We start from the raw sequence: 18,884 nt of genomic DNA, 5'->3' as shown, positions 1-18,884 counted from the left end.
GTGAGTTCTATATGAAAATTTTAACTACCCATACATCATTTTTTATTATGATTAATTAATTATAATGTAATAATTATAGGTGATATATTTCTTTTGAAACACGCATGTGTTTCATGTTTTTAATTAGCATCAATGGGAAATCAAATGTTAGTTAAAGTGAGATTTGAGAGAATCAAATCAAATGCTACAATCTTGGAGGATTGAGGGTATTTTAGAAGACTGATATAAGTCCATTGAGCAAGGATTTTCTGATGAGTTGGGGGTAAATATTGCGGCTGAGCGTCACAGTGCAAATGTAAACGGACGAGCCCTGATTGGCGAGCAGGTCACAGAACTGTCTACATCTATTGGAAAGTAACACGTGTATGGATAGAACCGGGGTGGTCCCGAAAAGAGGTACTTTGGGGGGTGGTGACACGAATAAAATGTTTGGTTGCACCCCATGTGCGTTTCCCTTGCCACGAAAGCAGTCTTTGTCACCCTCTCTCTGCAACCTTTTTCTTTTCTTTTTTCTATTTCTGACCTCTCCTCCTCAGGGATCCTCCCATGACTTAAATGGCTTGAGTTTGAGCCGAATTAGCTTTCTCTCCATCACCGGCTCCCTCAGTTACCTTGTCCTTGTGGACGCTGTAACTTTCTCCTATCATCTTGAGTTTGAGTCGTCTTAACACTCTGATATTTTATTTAGAAATTAAAAATTGAATGAAATCTTAAGATATCGCATGTTGGAAACTAGTTTTTCTTTTATAATTCCCCTAGCATTTCTTAGGAAGGACTCAACAACTTACTATTCTTTTATTTTTGTCTTGTTCATGTTCACATGATCTTATCTTGTTGATTTCTAAGTTTATCTATTTGTTAATTTCTCTCGGTCAAATTAGGAATTCATTCTATATATATATGGTAGGAAGCAAAGCAAGGCCTAACTGGTGAGAGCAAAACATGTTGACCGTTAATTAATCCATGACATGTAATAAAATTTTGTTTGAGTTAATAACCTGATGACACTTCCTTCCAATTATAAAAAATGTTTAATGGTTTAAGAAGGATTTAAGTTGACAAAATAAATAACCAAATATTTATATTACTACAATAATTGAACAATGGGGAGAAAATAGAAAGCATGCATATACCAATTGTCTCTGGAAAGTCGTCGATTTAACACATAGAATGTCAGGAGATCATGTTCTTGAAAATCATAGTCAAGAAAAGCGGAAGTCAGGGTCAATCCTAGACACATAGTATGATGTTATCTTTCTTCGCCTTTGTAGATTGAAAGAGAAACTAGAAAGAACAACTCCACTGTAAAAACCGCAAATCAATCTCTCTGAAAGAAAATCATTATAGATTAGAAAGCAAAGGGCAACTTTTTCTATCTTGGAGGCACAATTGGGAGAGTGCATGACCTCTTTGACAGCCCTATCGTATTAAGTTGGAAGCAGGCAGGCTGTGTCTGTGGTTGGAAAAGCCCTTAAACCACCCCCAGCCAACCAAGTTGCTCCCCGTGCGGCCGTGCCTCTGCTCCTTAGCTAAAGTGCCTGCCAATTGCATTTTCCATGGACAGATTAAACCACCTTTGCAATTGATTTGATGCAACTAAACCATCAAGAAAAAGAAAGAAAGAAGAGAGAAGACCTTGTTTTTTTATGTTCCCTCAAGTCCCTTCAAATTTTTTTTTTCGGGCAATTCCATCTGGCTCATATCAATATCTCATTTCAAGACATAAAAGTATGAAGCTTTTTCAGGGACAGAAGACACAAAGTGGTCGTGTCCTTCTTGTCTCCACTCGAATATTCCCGGAAAGTTATTTTAGTATGGGAGCCATGGGGCACGTGTATCCCTCCTAACCAAGTCATCTCTGCATTTATAAAGTTGTCTGAAAATAAATTACTAAAAGGAAAAGAAAAGAAATTCAAAGGTTAGGACAGCGACTATTGTTGTTGGGGTGTGCAGAAATCAAGGAAAAAGTTTGCAACAGTTCTTCGTCCATGGTTCACTTAACCCTAAAAAGGTGCCTCAATGATAAAGAGATAACGGAAACAAGCAGCTATTGTTCGTCAAACAAAAAAATATTTGTCTGGTCATGGTTGAGAAACTCCATTTCTCCGTCCTTTTATCTTTGTTTCTTTATACTGCAACACAGCAAAAACTTTGCAATTCTATATACAAAAATTGAGTGAAAGATGAATTCTTCCAAAACCCCCCTACATGTGCTTGACCTTAATAACTACTACCGATGCGTAAACCAAGGACTGTTGAGCTATTTTACCATTACTATTATCTTTTTGAGGGCTTTTTGACAAACCCCAAAATTGTACATATACCAAATATAATAGAAATGAAGCTAACACAAATGGTAAACGGAGGATACTAGGGGTAGTGTTTAACAATTTGTAAGTACACTCCACTATCCAGACTTCGGACGACTTTGTCAACAAAGTCCACTAAAATAGAATCTTTTTCAATGCTAGGGCCTAAAATTACAAAACCCTCCACTTTTTCAATGTTCAATTATGACCCATATATACAAATTTTTGCTTTCTCGAGTTGTGAATGTATAATTTTTAATTATGATAAAAATGTGTATTATAATTCCGCAACTTTTTATTTGAAAATTTTATATGAAAATTAATCATTTTATATTAAGTTCTTTTGGAATATTTATTTTCATTATATATATATATATATATATATATATATATATATATATATATATAATGTAATCACATCCGTGTAGGATAAATGCACACGCATGTATTTAAAGATTTACATGTCACTTTTTTATTTGAGATGAATTAATACTCGTGTATATGACAAATTATTTGTGTACTAGAGTTTTCCATGAAAATTTATGGCTTTTTTGAAATAATGCACGTCGGTATTTCCAAGTTATATATTCAAGTACTTATTGAAAAACAGTACCCTTTTTCATTTAAACTTCAAATGTTTATGCATTTTGTCTTGCACATTCTTGTACTCATTGGAAAATTTGTTGAACTCTACTTTAAATATATGATCAACTTAGTAATTTTCTATATCTTTAAGTTATCACATCAAAACTGAGACATAATTAATGTAGTATAGAATTATCAATGTTTCTAGTTAATTCCCTTCTCCTTTATGTTAATTAATTTTCTAATAAATTAATTACCGATTGGATCTCAAACATAACTGAGATAGTTCCTTACATATTCATATAAGCAGATAAACGCAAAAGGTGACTGCTGTGTCCCTCTGTGTGTTACTCTGCTCCACTACCATTTTTCATAGTTTTTTATAATCAACTTAAGTAAAGAAATCAATACTTATACCTTTTGAAAAAAAATTCCAATGCACTGAATTGCTTTTCTTCTTTTCATCACCTAATCTTTAAAATTTTCTTGAAATTAATTGTCTGATGATTTCATCATATCTGTATATATAATTTTTACAATTTTCATAAAAAATATAAGTTTTGTTTTCACTGAAACCGAATAAGATTATTCTTTAATTTAAATTAAAGAAACTTTGATTCTTAAGGTAATTAATTAATAATTTAAATGAATAATAATTTACTCATGCTAGTGGAAATAAGAATAATTGAAGTTGTCATAATATATACACATTCTATTATATATACACCAGCAGTTCCTTTGTTTTTAGTTATAAATAATTATCATCCAAATTCCCCCTTTCCCCTATATTTTTCTCTTGAAATCTAGAGAAAACTCTCGTGAAGTGCTGGAAATGTAGCAAACATTATCCAATTTTCAAATGGAAATGCATTGAAATGATCACTTCCCAAAAGGAAAGAGGGGGAGAGAGCGGGGTCTTAAGGTGGTAAACAAGACGTCAACAATGACGACATATCTAGTGACCTTAAAGATTTCTCCAACAACCTTAATATTCTTTCCTAGTTTAAGATTATTAAAAGATCGAGGTTCTTCCACGCAGCTCGCATATATATGTAAATACCATTTTTTTACAGTCATCTTGAGCCACGAATGAGCTATGGTGAAAAGCCATGGCTATTGGCTAATTAGCCAATGGATATGGCTTGGCTGTAGTAGACACTGAGAGAGGTGAATGCCACCTAATTGGACAACAAGGGTGACTTGCATGTCCAAATCCAGAGGCCAACCGTACCACATTGTTTATTGACTTCGAGGTGGTCAGGTTTGGGATCCCAAACCCTTTAAAATTTTTTCCACATACTAAACTGTTTCTTCCTTGGCTCACCACCACAATAACCCCTCTCCTTTTCTCTTAATTACCTAATTAGGAAAGCCTAATCTAAGCCTAGGTTCGTCTAGGGGATGTCAAAATTAAAGACCTCATAAGGAAATGAGATTACAAAATGTAGATTTCATGGTATCATTCTTTTATTTCTCTTGTAAAGTTATGAAAACTTTCATAATCTTTTGCTCCATCTTCTTGCCACCCTTTTAATTCGTAAGGATATATTGTGCACATTTTGGGATTTTCTTACCAACTAGATCTATCCACTTTGGGGGGCCAGAGCATATGGTTTGACATAATTTTACTAGATAATTACTAGAAGCTAGGATTGAGGGGAGAGGGCGAGGGTGAAAACTAACAAAAATATGCATATGCAAAACTTTGCCCATACATTAACTTGGTCCGAGCTAGTTCAATCATACAATTTAGATGTGACACTTCCTTTTGTCTCTCATTAATATGCCAATTGTAACACAGCAATGGCATTGTTGTTATTCATGAGACAATGAAGTCCAATCTTTCATAGGGTCTTAAGGTAAACAAACAACTGCTTAAGTCCTACTCAACCCTATAAATAAAGAACGTTACTTCCTAGCACCTCCACTTCTTCAGCAGAGATCAGCATTAGTAAACTTAAGAGAGAAAAGAAACCAAGCCCTCTCAAAAAAAAAAAAAAAAAAAAAAAGAAGAAGAAGAAGAAGAAAGATAGAAAGAGAAAAGAGAGAGAGAGAGAGAGGAGATTATCAAAGGATGACAAGTTCAATCCAAATGAATGAGCTTGAAGATCACATGGCTCTTATCTCCCAAATGTACCCTGGTGTATATACTCAAATCGCACCACATCAAGGTTTGTGTAGTAAAACTTAATACAGAAGAGAAAACTATTCTTTTCCAAGTTTGGCTTTGATGTTTTTTCTCTTCTGCTTGACTCAAGCTTTTTTTTTTTTTTTTGATAATCTGAACAGGGGAATCAAAGCCTCGACGCCGGCGGAAGAAGAACAAGGGAGGAGAAAACAGCCTGGCGGGGGCCAAAAAGAGGAAGCTTAGCCAGGAACAAGTTAACCTTCTCGAACATAATTTCAGTGATGAACATAAACTCGAGTCTGAAAGAAAAGACCGGCTTGCTTCAGACCTGGGACTTGACCCTCGCCAAGTAGCTGTTTGGTTCCAAAACCGAAGAGCTCGTTGGAAGAACAAGAAGCTCGAGGAGGAGTACAACAAGTTGAAGACAGTCCATGAAGGCGCTGTTCTGGATAAATGCCACCTTGAATCCGAGGTATCTCTCTCTTTCTCTCTTCCATACTCTCACTTGTTTTAGTTTCATATTCAGCTGAAAAAACCATTTTAATGACATGATTATATATATACAAAGTTACAAACCCTTTCTCAATCAAAGTTTTCTTATCTTCCTGAATTTTACCATTTTTCCTTTGGTTATTTTTTTCTAGTTTCTCAGGAACCAAACAGAAGCTAATAATAATATCAGGTTGTTCTCTTGTGAGACATGTTATATCTCAGGGTCTCACGGAGACAAAACATGTTTTCTTTTTTCCCAGTTGACATATACCTTTAAACAGCTTTTTTTTTTCTTCAACATGAAATTATTTAATTTATTAAACAAAAACAGGGTGGTGGGAGCTTACCTTCCTTATTTTGTGAACGTTTTCAAAGATCAAGCCAATTAGGCAACTGCCCTATGATCTTCTCTAATCTTTATCCTTTGATAAAGACAAGGTGACCCACCATATTAGAACGTGCATGAGCTCTGGGCTCGAAGAAAGCCATGCCATGATGTTGGGTTTGGCCATTTAAAAAAAATAAAATTGTGACAAAAAGCGGGCAAAAAATTGACAAGGAACAGCAAACTGCCACCTCATTAGACAACAAAAGGTACTAAATTTTTTTTTTTTCCCAATCCATAAGGGGTCCGTACGGTCTTGTTTTAAGGTGGCTGGCTTTGGGCTTAGCCAAGGCCCACTTGCGGGAACAGCAAAAATTTGCACTTCTTCCCACGTGGGAAACTGCTCACCCTTTGTGCGTATATTTCCCATACACAAACTCCGCATTGAAGAATCCCATGTCTTCTTCCCAATAAATAGATGAACAGTTGAGCATGTGCTGTCTTTAACCCATAGATAGATTAATAGAGTCTTGATATCAACTCATCGATCACATGTGTAATTGTAGGTTCTCAAGCTTAAGGGGCAACTTTGCGAGGCAGAGAAAGAAATCCAACGGTTGGCAGAACGAGTGGATGGGGTTTCGAGTAACAGTCCAAGCTCATCTTTGTCGATGGAAGCCATGGATCCACCTTTCCTCGGGGAATTTGGAGTTGAAGGATATGATGATGTTTTCTACATGCCAGAAAACAGTTATATCCATGGCATGGAGTACTGGATGAATCTGTGAATGTAAACTAGCTAGTGCAATTTTAGTATGTGTAGATAATGACATCGAATGTAATTATAATCCTTAATTATCTTTCCCCCATGCAGTGTTTTAATGTTGACCGGAACTCGAAATTTAGAAATGTTATTAATTAACTACTACCATTTAACTTGCCCTTTTCATTAAAATGATAGAGAGTATTGAAGTAGATAAAGTCTTTAACTCTTTTTAAATAATTATATAATTACGGTAAGATGTCAAACTACGTAACCACAAATTTCGCCTAATAAAAAGAAAATACATTCATAATTTTCAACCTAAAAAAACACTTAGTTTATATAGATAAGATGACAACTTAAACTTTTGGAAAATTACTAAAGCAAGCATAATATTTTTTTTTTAATTAGCTTGGTGGGTTTTAGCTCGGAAAAGTGGTCAATTCATGCACTGATCCAAGAAAATTTTGTAGGGTAATTTGATAAAGCAAGAAAGTGAAGATGCAATGCACCAAACCCAAACATTAGGATGTAGATTCTAACAAACGCCAAGGGAGGATAAGAAGACATTCATCTCCCCCATAAAGTTTGGAAACATATATTCCTCCCCTCCTCAGGCCCCATCATATATCGCAACCCAACACAAAACGATGAACACCCAAAAAGAAAAGCAGACCATACGTTTATTTATAGCAAGATTATGACGATGAAAAAGATTATGAGTCATGATTTGTTTGTTGATAAAAGGAAACAAAAGAAAAAACAAAATGAAGTAACAAAGGGAATCTTTACGATATTGAAGCACAAGGTTTTCCAAAGGATAATAGATAAAGATGGATGATCGATATGATCTTGACTCACTCTTTGGGTGACCTTTCTTTGTCCACTGACGAGGGACAAGGAGAATTCATCCCATTCAAGAATATGGGACACGGTGGTCTTGGCCATGTCGTTGCGTGACACGCCAGGACTTGCAGCTTACGGTAACTGGTCAAAGCTGTGAATGCCCTGGAAAATTAACCAAAAGTCTCAAATAAGGCTACATACATGGTCATGAAATGCAACCTACATTTTTCAACAATTCCAACTGCGGAATGTTGGGCTCAAGCCTTGGTGTTATGCCAAATGCAGTTCAAAGCCCAAAAGGCAATAATAGATAAGGCTTCAATTACTAATAATTTAATCTCATTTTTGTACTTTTTAATTTGTAAAAATTTTAAGAATTAATGTAACTTTTTCCATTCCACTATTAAAAATAAAAATACATAATACTTGAAAAAACTTCCTGAACTGTTAAAAAAAATCAAATAAACTCTTATTTTTCTAATACATTTATTATTTTGAATATTATGAAATGATTAAGTGGTACTATATAAATATTATATACTAAACCCTGCATCAATTATAAACACGTAAAAGCATATAAATGAAACTATAAGCTTAACCCAAGTACAGAAGTTGATTTCATCCAGTTTCAATGATAGAAGTTTGTAGTCTAAAAAGTTGAACTCCTGACATTGAAAGCTGCTTCTTTGTAGAATTTATTGCACCTTGATAATGTTTGGCAGTGTTGGTGGTTTTCCATTAATAGTGGACCTAGCCCTTTCTAATGGTTGTTATTCCACAATAATTTACCTTGCATTTTAAACCATTATATATTTATTTTTGGACCAAAACAATGACACTCGTTTTGGGAATTTTTCTATTTTGTTGCTAGTATTATTTTTGAAGTCATTATCATTTTTTTTCCTTTGATGGGACAAGTTAATTAATTATCCTATTTGCTTTGAATAGCTCTTGGTTGTTTAAGTTGTCCATAGCTAAAAAAATTAAGTGATGATGATTTTATAAACTTTTAACTCTAAACCCCTTTTGCTTGCTTAATTTTATAAATTGGATGGGTTAACCCTCCATCATAATCTACTTTAATTTTAAAAAAATACTAATAATTTGCTCTTTTGATTGATGAGCTTTGACACATGGGCAAATGCATGTGAGATTAAGCTGAATTAGCAGCTAGATTAATAAATTGAGAGCAAGTCAATCAACAAAATACATAAATTAAGAAAAAATCCCTCACTTTTTTTTTTTTTTAATTTAGTCCAAGTCATGTGCAAAGGGAATCATCATCAAATATATAAGGCATTTATTTATCCTTGATTGCCAAAATTAATGTTGGAGTACAAACTCCAAAACTTCCATTGTCCTCATAATCATTTCCATGTTTATCAAAGTCTATATTCTATTTGTAACCTCCACCATTCCCACTCTCCAATCAATGACAATTAAAGCAAATCACCACATTAGTCTACACCTGCAAATTTGCCACATAAATGCATATGCAAAAGCCTTCATGGACCTTCAGTGTGCTACAACCAAGAAATTAAAAATAAAGAGAGAGAGAACAAAAACTTTCCATAGTTTCCCTCTCGTTTCACTCCCAAACTCTCATATTTAAAACCCACTCCAGAAACCCCGAGACCTCTTTTTTGGTCCACAAGAGAACCCTTTTGCCAGCCCTGTCTTTACTGTGTAATGCAGCAAGGAAACTACAAAGACAAGGGAGGTTCAGAAATGGATGGACGTGAAGAGGATGACTTGTTCGAATTGTCTTCACCTTATTCTCTTCAAAACATTGGCAACACAATTAGTAAGCTGACGTCAACTTTCTGTGATGACGCGGAAGATGAAGAAGATGATATTGATAACAGCTTTGCCTTCCAGATTGATCGAAGCTTGTTGATTGATCCTCGTCTTGTTTTGCTTGACAAAATGATCGGTGAAGGCTCTTACTCTACCGTTCATGAAGGATTGTGAGTTCCTTCTTTAAGTGTTTTTATGCTTTTTTTTTGGGTGTTTTATGTTTGGTTTTCTTGATATTGGGTTGATTAGGTTAATCACATTGTCTGCATGTTGTGGATTTTCATGCTCTTTTTGGTTTTTGTTGGGTTGCTTGATTTGAATTGAATTATGGTTTCATTTTTATGGCATTTGAATTCTGTGTTATCGTACTGAGAAAATCTTCTAGGATTTTGTAAGGGTTGGTTTACAAGGTGGTTAATGCTGATATTGGTGCAATTTTGATAATATATTTTGAGAAAAAATTGGGTTCTTTTTGATATGGTATATGGATTCCTTTTAGTTTGGGTCTGTAAGGTGCTACATCTTATTTGTTGATGTGGAGTGTTAATTACCATGTTTTGTTCAAGAAGAAAGATTTATCTCCTTTTTGGGGCTTCTTTGAGTTCTTCAATAGAAATTGCTGAGTAAGTGGACTCGTGATTCCTTGTATGCTGAATTTGTGAAGAATTATGCAGTTGATGTCACATTGATAGAAAGAAGTAGTGATATAAGACTGTTCTGTTGGTTATTTAGGTATTTTATTTGGAACTATGATTGACTGATTTTGAAATTCCATTGAATTTGGATGAGTTAAATTACTAGTTAGCTAGCCGTTGGTGCTTGTTTCTATATATGTGGCATATCAACATTGATTTGGTATGGCCGGTGTGATTTAAATATTTATATGCACTGCCAAATGTTGTGCTTGAGATTAGATTGATGAAGATTTAGTGATGAGAGGAATTATTTAGGATCTAACTGCATTAGCTGGTAGCACCACGTGGAATTCGGACCGTGGTGCTCTTTTCTTTAGTAGCATAATTGACAGTTAAAGGATTCGTCATCAGATGGATTTGAGATTATTTATGATTGCTCGTTGACAGGACATTTTTTTTTGTCAAATTTCTATCAAATTAAACATCTGTCATATATCATTAATATTTTAGCAGGTTTATGTTTTCTGTCAAACTCGATAAGTTGAACTCATTCTACACTATCTTATTCTGATCTTGTTTTGGGAAAACAACCCTCTCTGTTATGGATGTATGTGGTAAATAAATTTTTTGTTGCTTTGTATTTGGCAGTAATGTAAGGCAAAAAGAAGGCTAAAAATAAATTGTTCCCCATATGAACAAACATTTGTTGTCATGCTTACTAATTCTCTGATATTATCTTCGCATTGTGCAAATTTGATCATATGCTTACTCCTTATATGCTGTTACAGATCTCCTATAAAGCTATAACCATTGCAATAAAATTTCAACGTACTTTGTTCTGTCAACAAATGATTTAGAATGATGACACTGATGGTTACTTGACTTCATTCCAGCTACAAACTCAAACCAGTCGCAGTGAAGATCATTCAGCCAAGTAATACATCAGCTGTAACTCGTGACCATAAAGAGAGATTTCAGAGGGAGGTTTTACTGTTGTCTAGGATGAACCATGAAAATGTTGTAAAGGTACTCTACTTCATTTGCTTTAAGACCAAATAGTGAATCTAATTTTACCTTTCCACCACTCTCTTTCATTTTGAGTTACTGACAGCAGGCAATGGGTGATTAAGGCATAATGTAGTCTTGTTCCATTGTATATTCCCCTATCTTCCTCACTAGCCAGCCTGCCAACAGGCTATATAAACAAAACTAAGTTGTTGGATTTGGTGTGAGGATACTCTTTCCTTGATAGTCAATAATATAACCATCTATGGAAGAAGTTCATTTTGCACTCTATATAATGGTGTGAAAGGGAAAAAGGGTACGCTCTAGTTGTGCACAGTATCGTGAAATCTCATTTTCCATATCTAATAGTTCTAATTATCCTATCGATAAAGTTGTACTAACTGGAAACATGTGCTTATATTGAAAAGACATCTTTAAGGAATTGGCATGAAATCTAAGTGCAGTTTAGTTCAATATTGCCTTCGAATCCATTGTTCAAATGCTTTTTAAACTGCTTATAGCATTGAAATTGCTTCGTACTTAATAGAGTTCTGGATGAGACAAATTTCTGATGAAGTCATTTTTGGATATTTTTCCTTCCATTATTCTTCTAGGAGTTGGCATTCATATCTGCATCTTCATTAGTCACCTTGTCCTTCTAATTCCGATCTGTTTTGCTGAAGCAGTTTATTGGTGCTTCTGTGGAGCCAACTATGATGATAGTTACTGAACTCATGAAAGGTGAAACACTTCAGAAGTATTTGTGGAGCATACGCCCAAAGCGTCTAGATCTGAAGCTTTCAATAAGTCTTGCATTGGATATTTCCCGAGCTATGGAATACTTGCATGCCAATGGCATTATTCATCGTGACTTGAAGCCCAGTAATTCATTCTCTTTTTATCTCAATATTGTGGTTGCTTTAATGTGTTAAACCGTCGACAATATGCATGGTGTCATTAATCTCAGTTTGGACGCACATGCCTTTTCTTGCTTGTGGTGATTGTGACACAAGATATAATGAATATTCATAACAAAAATAGATTAGTCTTATGTTGCTCCCACTCTTCATTTTTTAGGAAGAAGTGTTATGTTGCTCTGACTTTTCATTTTCCATGAAGTACCCATGTCCGATGTATTTGACAGACACAGGTAGGACCTACGTAGGTATGGAGGTCCAATTCCCCAAAAATATGGAAAAGCTTAGAAAAAATTGAATGTATCCGTGTCCAACGCATACCTGTATCCGACACTCACCTCCGAGTCTCAGTAACATAAGCTGACTTTGCAATAATGCCAAGTTGAGCCAAACAAATTACAAAGTTGTAGTGAGATGGAAAGTTTTCACTTTTTCTTCAATGAATGAGATGCATCAAAGTTCCGAAGCATTTTAGAAGCTGATACTAAGCATTTACACAATGCAGTATTTAAGCTTTGCAACACTGAGCACTAGAGAAAATATTATGCCAGCAGATAATCTGCTTCTTACATACATTTGCAATTATGTCAGGCAATTTACTTCTCACAGAGGATAGAATGCAAATTAAGTTGGCTGACTTTGGGCTAGCTAGAGAGGAAGCAATGGGTGGAATGACTTGTGAGGCTGGTACTTACCGGTGGATGGCTCCGGAGGTGCTTTTCCTTTACTGCTTAAAAAATATCTTGCAGCTGCATATCTGCCTATTATGTCTAACTCTATCTTTCTCTGAATTAGTTATACAGCAGAGATCCACTTCCAGTAGGAGCAAAGAAACACTATGACCACAAGGTGGATGTGTACAGCTTCTCAATTGTTCTGTGGGAGTTGCTGACAAACAAAGCTCCATTTAAAGGAAGGGACAATGTAACAGTGGCATATGCAGCGGCAAAAGTAAGCTGAATTTTCTTCAATAACCTGAAAAACATAAACCTTCTAATTATTTGCTGATTTCCATGCCATTACTTTCTGAAACTTTCATGATTTCAATTGATATCACTCTTCTAACTTCCAGAATGAAAGGCCTAGTGTGGAAAGTCTTCCAGGAGATATTGTATCTCTGCTGCAGTCCTGTTGGGCAGAGGACCCGAAGATCCGACCAGAATTCAAGGAAATCACTGGCTCTCTCACAAACTTCCTTCAGAACTTACGCTCAACAGAGACCACACCTCCCAAGATAGTTTCAATGGATTATTTGGAAAGCCATGTACAGGAAGATTCCATTGATGCTGGCCATGTTCCCAACAAGGCTGATGACAAGGGAAAGAAACAGAAGACTTCTTCTACATTCTTCAGCTGCTTTGATGACTGCTTATCAGATTGATCAGGTGGGATGGTGGATCATGTTTTCAGTTCTTAAACGGCTGAGAGTAATGTAAAATTGTACATGGCTGATTATATTTCTCTCCTTTTTGATGAAGATAGACTTTACAAAGACTGTCAATTTGGACATCCATGCCTATATAAGACATCAGAAACAGCTCAGAATACAAAGATAAGGAAAAACAAGAAAGGAAAATAAAGCTTTTATAAACTCATAGTAGTCTTTTGACTATTTAATGTCTTAATCCCTATTTAAGTAATTATAATTATTGTTTGTTTTATTTTAATCCTAATCTTGTTTGAGTGTATCTATACATTTGATTCAATAATAAGTGCATATATGTCTTACTAAAAAAATTAGGTTCGAATCGTAAGTGCATGTATCTTTTATTGAAAAAATTAAATTTGAATTTTTTTTCCCAATCAGACTAAATTAGAAAAAAATAAATTAAAATGGTAAGTGTATATATCTCCAATAAAAAAATTAAGTGAAAAAAAAAATAGAGCAAGTGGCCTAGTAAACTAAGTCCAACTCGTTTCCATTTCAAAGACCTGGTTCAGGGATCTGGTGGGCCATGTCAGCACTTAGCTATGCCCATCAACAACAACCAAAGTCCAATTAGATTACACGATAAAGCATTCAAAGCCCATGGCTCTAAGCCAATCGGGTCAAAAGAGCTCATTTGATTGGGGGATCCCACTTTCCACAGGCAAAAACTAACGGATAATATTCCAGTGACGTGGAAGCCACACAAGCCCAAATGGATAATAACCGTACGAAAACGGAACCGAACACAAAAACAAAAACAACCTCAAAACCCCCAGAAAAGAGAGACAGAACGGCGTAGTTTCCGACAATTTCTCCCAACTAATGAGTCAAATAAAATGATGAATCATCCGTTCGATGCTGTGTCATAAACCTAATCCAGTTAAACATTCCCAGCTGTCTTCCTCTTCCTTCGCACGTGTCACCCGCGAAACCCTAACTACTTCCCTTTCTCTCTCTCTTTCCTTCCCCTTTCCTGCCTCTCTGGATTTTCGCTATTTGCTCCACAACTTGAACCTATAGCAAACGACCACACCAGATCAGAACAAAACAGTTTTTCTTCCTCTTTGCGTTGTACTTTTAATTTACGTACGAGTGTTCTCTTCTGAGCCTTCAAATTGCCTTCTATCATCAATTCTCAGCCGTCCGATAAAAGAGCTATATTTTTTTATTTATATATAAATATATCTCTCTTCTAATTTTCTTTTCATTAAGTGTTCCACTTGGACTTCCACCTCACTTGCCTCTTCAACGCCATGAAAACAGGTCGTTCCTTTTTTTTTTCTTTGTTTTTTCTCTCTCTTTTATTTTCCTATTTTACTTTTTTTAAATTTTGTTTTTATATGTACTTTAAAAGCATTTAGAAGTTGAACCATTAGGGAATTAGTTTCAGGATCTTATATATCATGCTTTAATTTCGATCAGGCAGTTGGATTAGTGATAATTATTTGTTCTTCCTCTGAACTTCATGGTTAAATTGTTTCTTTTTTCTGTTGAGTTTTGCTTATGTTATGACCGTGGGGAATCCTGTGGGTTAAGGCTTGAAGATTGAGATTAGCTGTTAATCTTTGGAAAAAAAATAGTTCTTTAGCATGTTTATTAGTAATTAATTAATTTATGGATCTTTTTTCTTTAACATGTCTGGGAAGAAAGTGGATGGATTCCAGCTGTAAGATGTCTATTGCTGGTCAACATTAGGTTTTACTACAATTTGTAGAGAAGAATAGGAGGGATTCGTGTTGACTAGCTAGCTTTAGCTTTGGGCTATTCAAAGCAGATACTGCCAATTCCTTGTGGTTCTTTTTTCCCTTGTTAATTTGGGAACTGTTGAAAAAGTTGGATGCTTTGTACTAAACAAATTGGAGGGAAGGAATTTTTTTTTGGAAGGTAATAGTGGAATTGAAGAATTCCTTCCTATTTCAAGGTTGTCCTTTTATCCAGGATTGTTGTCCGATACTCCACTTTGTTTTCCATATGACTGAATCAATGAAGATCAAATTAACCGGATTGGTATGGTTTTGGAATTGTTTATTTACTGTGAGAAGTGTTGGCCAAGATGAGAGAAGATCTTGGAAAGTAATGAGCTTGTTTCGAAATTTTAGCTTCATTAAATGGTTATTAAGGTCATTGCTAGTGGTGTAGGCTGTATACAATACTTTCAGGATGGTTTTGTTGTCTGCTGGATCATCTTGTATATGATGCTTTCTTGCAAACCCTGGGGCTTTCAAGTTGGGCAATTGGTTTTGTAGTCTATGGTCTCACTGAGTGAAGTTCAGTTGTATTATCTTTCTATTTTGAAGTCATTTCATGATAATATGTTGATAAAGAAATTCATATAGATTATGTTCAATGAATCATGTTTTGGCTCATAAGTGAAGTTTCTGAATGAATGTTTAACCTGATTCAGCATATTCCAAATACTATTTCTATTTCCTTGTTAGCTGTGACATTGTTAGGTAATTTTCTTGTGATCTCTCATTTCTGACATACTAGGGTTTCTTGGTATTGGGTGCTCAGGTGCTTCATAAAAGTCGTTGAGGATATACAAGTTTGATTCCAAGTTGCTGAATTTAAGAGGTTTACCAACGTGATAATGGGAACAGAAGAGGAGAGCACACCTGCCAAGCCTTCCAAACCTACAGCTTCAACTCAGGTCTATCATAGTTGCCTCCACCCCACCCAAAGAAAAGAACAAAAAATGTGCTCATACCATTCTTTTTCTCTCACCACTAACATGTGGATGAGTTTTACTGATATTTCTACTTTGCGCTTATAGGAAATACCTACAACACCCTCATATCCTGATTGGTCAAGCTCCATCCAGGTTTGTATAAATAATTCGTGGGGTTTGATTTTCTTTTTTAACTGTTGGTCTTGTTTATGAAATTCATAAAAGTCGTTACCCTGTAAGTAAGCATTCAAGCTTACAGCTGGGCTTCTTGTTTAGGCTTATTATGGTGCTGGAGCTACTCCACCTCCCTTTTTTGCCTCAACTGTTGCTTCTCCAACTCCACATCCATATATATGGGGAGGCCAGGTGATTCCACTTTTGAAATCACCATTATGCAACAGTCTGTTTCTTTCAATATTTGATCAGAGTAATGTTCTTACTTTCCTTTTTGTTGTTCTCATTCAGCATCCTTTAATGCCTCCATACGGCACCCCAGTTCCATACCCAGCTATATATCCTCCAGGGGGTGTTTATGCACATCCTAATATGGCCACGGTAATATTATTATTTACTTTCTTTATGTGTTTTCACTTTCCCATTTGTATTTCCTTTTGATTCATAGTGACTCATAAAATAAATGCCCTTCCTCTTGTCACTAACTGTGGCTATTCTATTTTTTCTACAGACTCCAACTTCTGCACAGAATAATGTTGATCATGAAGTGAAGGGTACTGATGGAAAGGATCGAGGTGCCACCAAAAAATCCAAGGGAACTTCAGGAAGCAAGGTTGGGGAGAGTGGAAAAGTGGCTTCAGGCTCTGGAAATGATGGTGGCTCTCAAAGGTGCGCTAGCCTTATGATGTTTCAACCTTTTTTCTAACACAATACTCACATTTATTCTCAACGTAGAAATTTGGTTAAAAAAATTTCTTCAATTTTTGTGCATGCGTATTCTTAACAGCGGTGAAAGTGGCAGTGAAGGTACATCAGATGGAAGTGATGAGAATAATCAACAAGTATGCGCCTAATTATCAATATTTGATTTATCATCGAGGGCACTGCCTACTTTATAAATTCATTTTCCTTCATCAACATTGTTTACTGGCCATCATGATAATGCAATGAATTGTCCTTCTAATAAATATGTGCCCGTTTTTTTCTTTCTTTAGGAACTTGCTGCTGGTAAAAAGGGAAGCTTTGACCAGATGCTTGCAGATGGTATATTAAGTTTCCTTATCTAATTTCTGCTATTTTTGTACTATGGATAAACCAAAAAGACAAGCTTCAGGTTTTTTTGGAGCTAAAAAATTTTCTCCGTATGGTTTCAGACACGCAATCTGACTCCCTCTTGAAATATTATAAATAGGGAGGACGGAAAAGTGTGATGAGGGAATAAGTGTAAGAAAATTGAAAAAAAATAAGAGTTGCTAAGTGTAATTCTGGTAATAAGCTTAGGGCTGGTTTTGTAGGTTAACCTTTCACTTTATATAATGTGATAGTTTTCTAATTGTAATCGCTCTTGTTACCAGCCAGTGCACAGAGTAACACTGCTGGGGCATCTCAGGCTTTAGTTCCTGGGAAACCCATAGTCTCTATGCCTGCAACTACTTTGAATATAGGGATGGACCTATGGAGCGGATCCGCTGCTGCTGCAGGAGCTGCAAAAATGAGACCTAACTCATCTGGTGCTGTAGCCACAGTTGCTCCTGGAGGTGTAATGCCAGACCAGTGGATTCAGGTATGAGCCTAACTGGGAGATTTTTCATCTATTAGTATTTGCTCCATTTGTAATTCGATGTTCTGCTTCTGAGTTGCTAAAACCCACCTTAGTCCCTAATGTCACTTTGTTTGCGTCCTTTGTGCATCCTTTTAAGCAACTAGAGCATTGTGGATGTGACTTACTTTTGCAGTTTGGCTTTCAAGAAACTTCTGCAGTTTCGTGTTTTTAACTAAATTGGTGCGTTCTTGCAGGATGAACGTGAGTTGAAAAGACAGAAGAGGAAGCAATCTAATAGGGAGTCTGCTAGGAGATCAAGATTACGCAAGCAGGTAGTCTGGTTTACATGTGTTCCTCAACCAATGGTTTTAGAACTTATTTTATAGCATATGAAGTATTTTACAGCTTCAGGGTGAAGGTTAAAATCTGTAGCTTGTGTTTTGTGTTTCCTTAGGCGGAGTGTGAAGAGCTACAAGCCAGGGTGGAGAGCTTGGCAAATGAAAACTGCAACCTTAGAGATGAACTAAAGAAGCTTTCTGATGAATGCGAGAAGCTTACGTCGGAAAATAATTCTATTAAGGTATAGAACAGCTGTCTAAGGTATACAACAGCTGTCCCCTTTTACTCGGCACTGAACCTGAGGTCTCGTCCTTTTCATGAATGCACATCTATCTTCTTACCTTGCTTACCTGCTTCCCTTGACTTTACTCTACTGACGGAGAGTGGAACCTTTGTGATTGTTAAAATACTAGTATCAATTTATTAAGTGCGTTGCAATCACTTCTTTCTTAAGAGTGATTTTAAATATGTTATCAACAAATATGATTTTGCTGCTATAACAGGACGAGTTGACACGGATGTGTGGACCTGATGCTTTAACTGACGTCGAACAAGACAATCCGTCTTCAGTTCTTCAGTCCCGAGGTGGTGAGGGGAATAGTTAATAGTAAACAAGCAGTGATAGCATGCAGCAAGTGCAGTAATTTCTTGGTCTCCAGGAATTCTTTTTACCATGGCTTTAGTCGAGTAATAGGGCATTTGTTTTCCTTACTAATCTATACCTTAACCATTTATAACTGTAATGTTTATTTAAGAAAGAAAAAAGTTTTAACCAGAGTTAAAGGTTGTTGTATTGTTATAGTTGATTGGGGCGAAAGAATATTTGGAGATTGATTTAGCCACTATTCAGATTTTGATCAAATTTGCGTGTACTATTTATTTAAAATACATGAGAGAAACATTGTCTATTGTTTCTATGTAAAACGACA

General features: G+C 35.7%; 3 protein-coding genes across 4 annotated transcripts; all 3 read left to right on the top strand.

The window, feature by feature from the left end:
* The first annotated feature begins 4,824 nt into the window (after positions 1-4,824).
* On the top strand, positions 4,825-6,770 carry HB40 (homeobox protein 40). Its single transcript, XM_007046941.3, has 3 exons — positions 4,825-5,065; positions 5,184-5,494; positions 6,406-6,770. The coding sequence occupies exons 1-3, from the start codon at positions 4,969-4,971 to the stop codon at positions 6,625-6,627; spliced, it is 630 nt and encodes a 209-aa protein (XP_007047003.1). The 5' UTR covers positions 4,825-4,968; the 3' UTR covers positions 6,628-6,770.
* A 2,221-nt stretch (positions 6,771-8,991) lies between these two features.
* On the top strand, positions 8,992-13,448 carry LOC18610974 (serine/threonine/tyrosine-protein kinase HT1-like). Its single transcript, XM_018115828.2, has 6 exons — positions 8,992-9,415; positions 10,774-10,906; positions 11,572-11,767; positions 12,394-12,515; positions 12,598-12,753; positions 12,875-13,448. The coding sequence occupies exons 1-6, from the start codon at positions 9,138-9,140 to the stop codon at positions 13,181-13,183; spliced, it is 1,194 nt and encodes a 397-aa protein (XP_017971317.2). The 5' UTR covers positions 8,992-9,137; the 3' UTR covers positions 13,184-13,448.
* A 717-nt stretch (positions 13,449-14,165) lies between these two features.
* On the top strand, positions 14,166-18,817 carry GBF1 (G-box binding factor 1). 2 transcript variants are annotated; one of them, XM_007046938.3, is made up of 12 exons: positions 14,166-14,494; positions 15,746-15,881; positions 16,005-16,052; positions 16,176-16,265; positions 16,365-16,454; positions 16,585-16,742; positions 16,861-16,915; positions 17,069-17,117; positions 17,429-17,637; positions 17,871-17,948; positions 18,071-18,196; positions 18,459-18,817. In XM_007046938.3, the coding sequence occupies exons 2-12, from the start codon at positions 15,822-15,824 to the stop codon at positions 18,558-18,560; spliced, it is 1,065 nt and encodes a 354-aa protein (XP_007047000.1). In that variant the 5' UTR covers positions 14,166-14,494; positions 15,746-15,821; the 3' UTR covers positions 18,561-18,817. The 2 variants fall into 2 exon arrangements, with proteins under 2 accessions (XP_007047000.1, XP_088664038.1); XM_088807912.1 differs by lacking the exon at positions 14,166-14,494 and adding an exon at positions 14,593-15,115.
* Positions 18,818-18,884: the final 67 nt, after the last annotated feature.

Source organism: Theobroma cacao, chromosome 1 (genome assembly GCF_053813885.1).
Source record: "Theobroma cacao isolate CCN51 chromosome 1, ASM5381388v1, whole genome shotgun sequence".
In the NCBI taxonomy this organism is placed as follows: Eukaryota; Viridiplantae; Streptophyta; class Magnoliopsida; order Malvales; family Malvaceae; genus Theobroma; species Theobroma cacao.
Note: the sequence above shows the minus strand (reverse complement) of the source record. Positions and strands in the feature narration are given on the sequence as shown.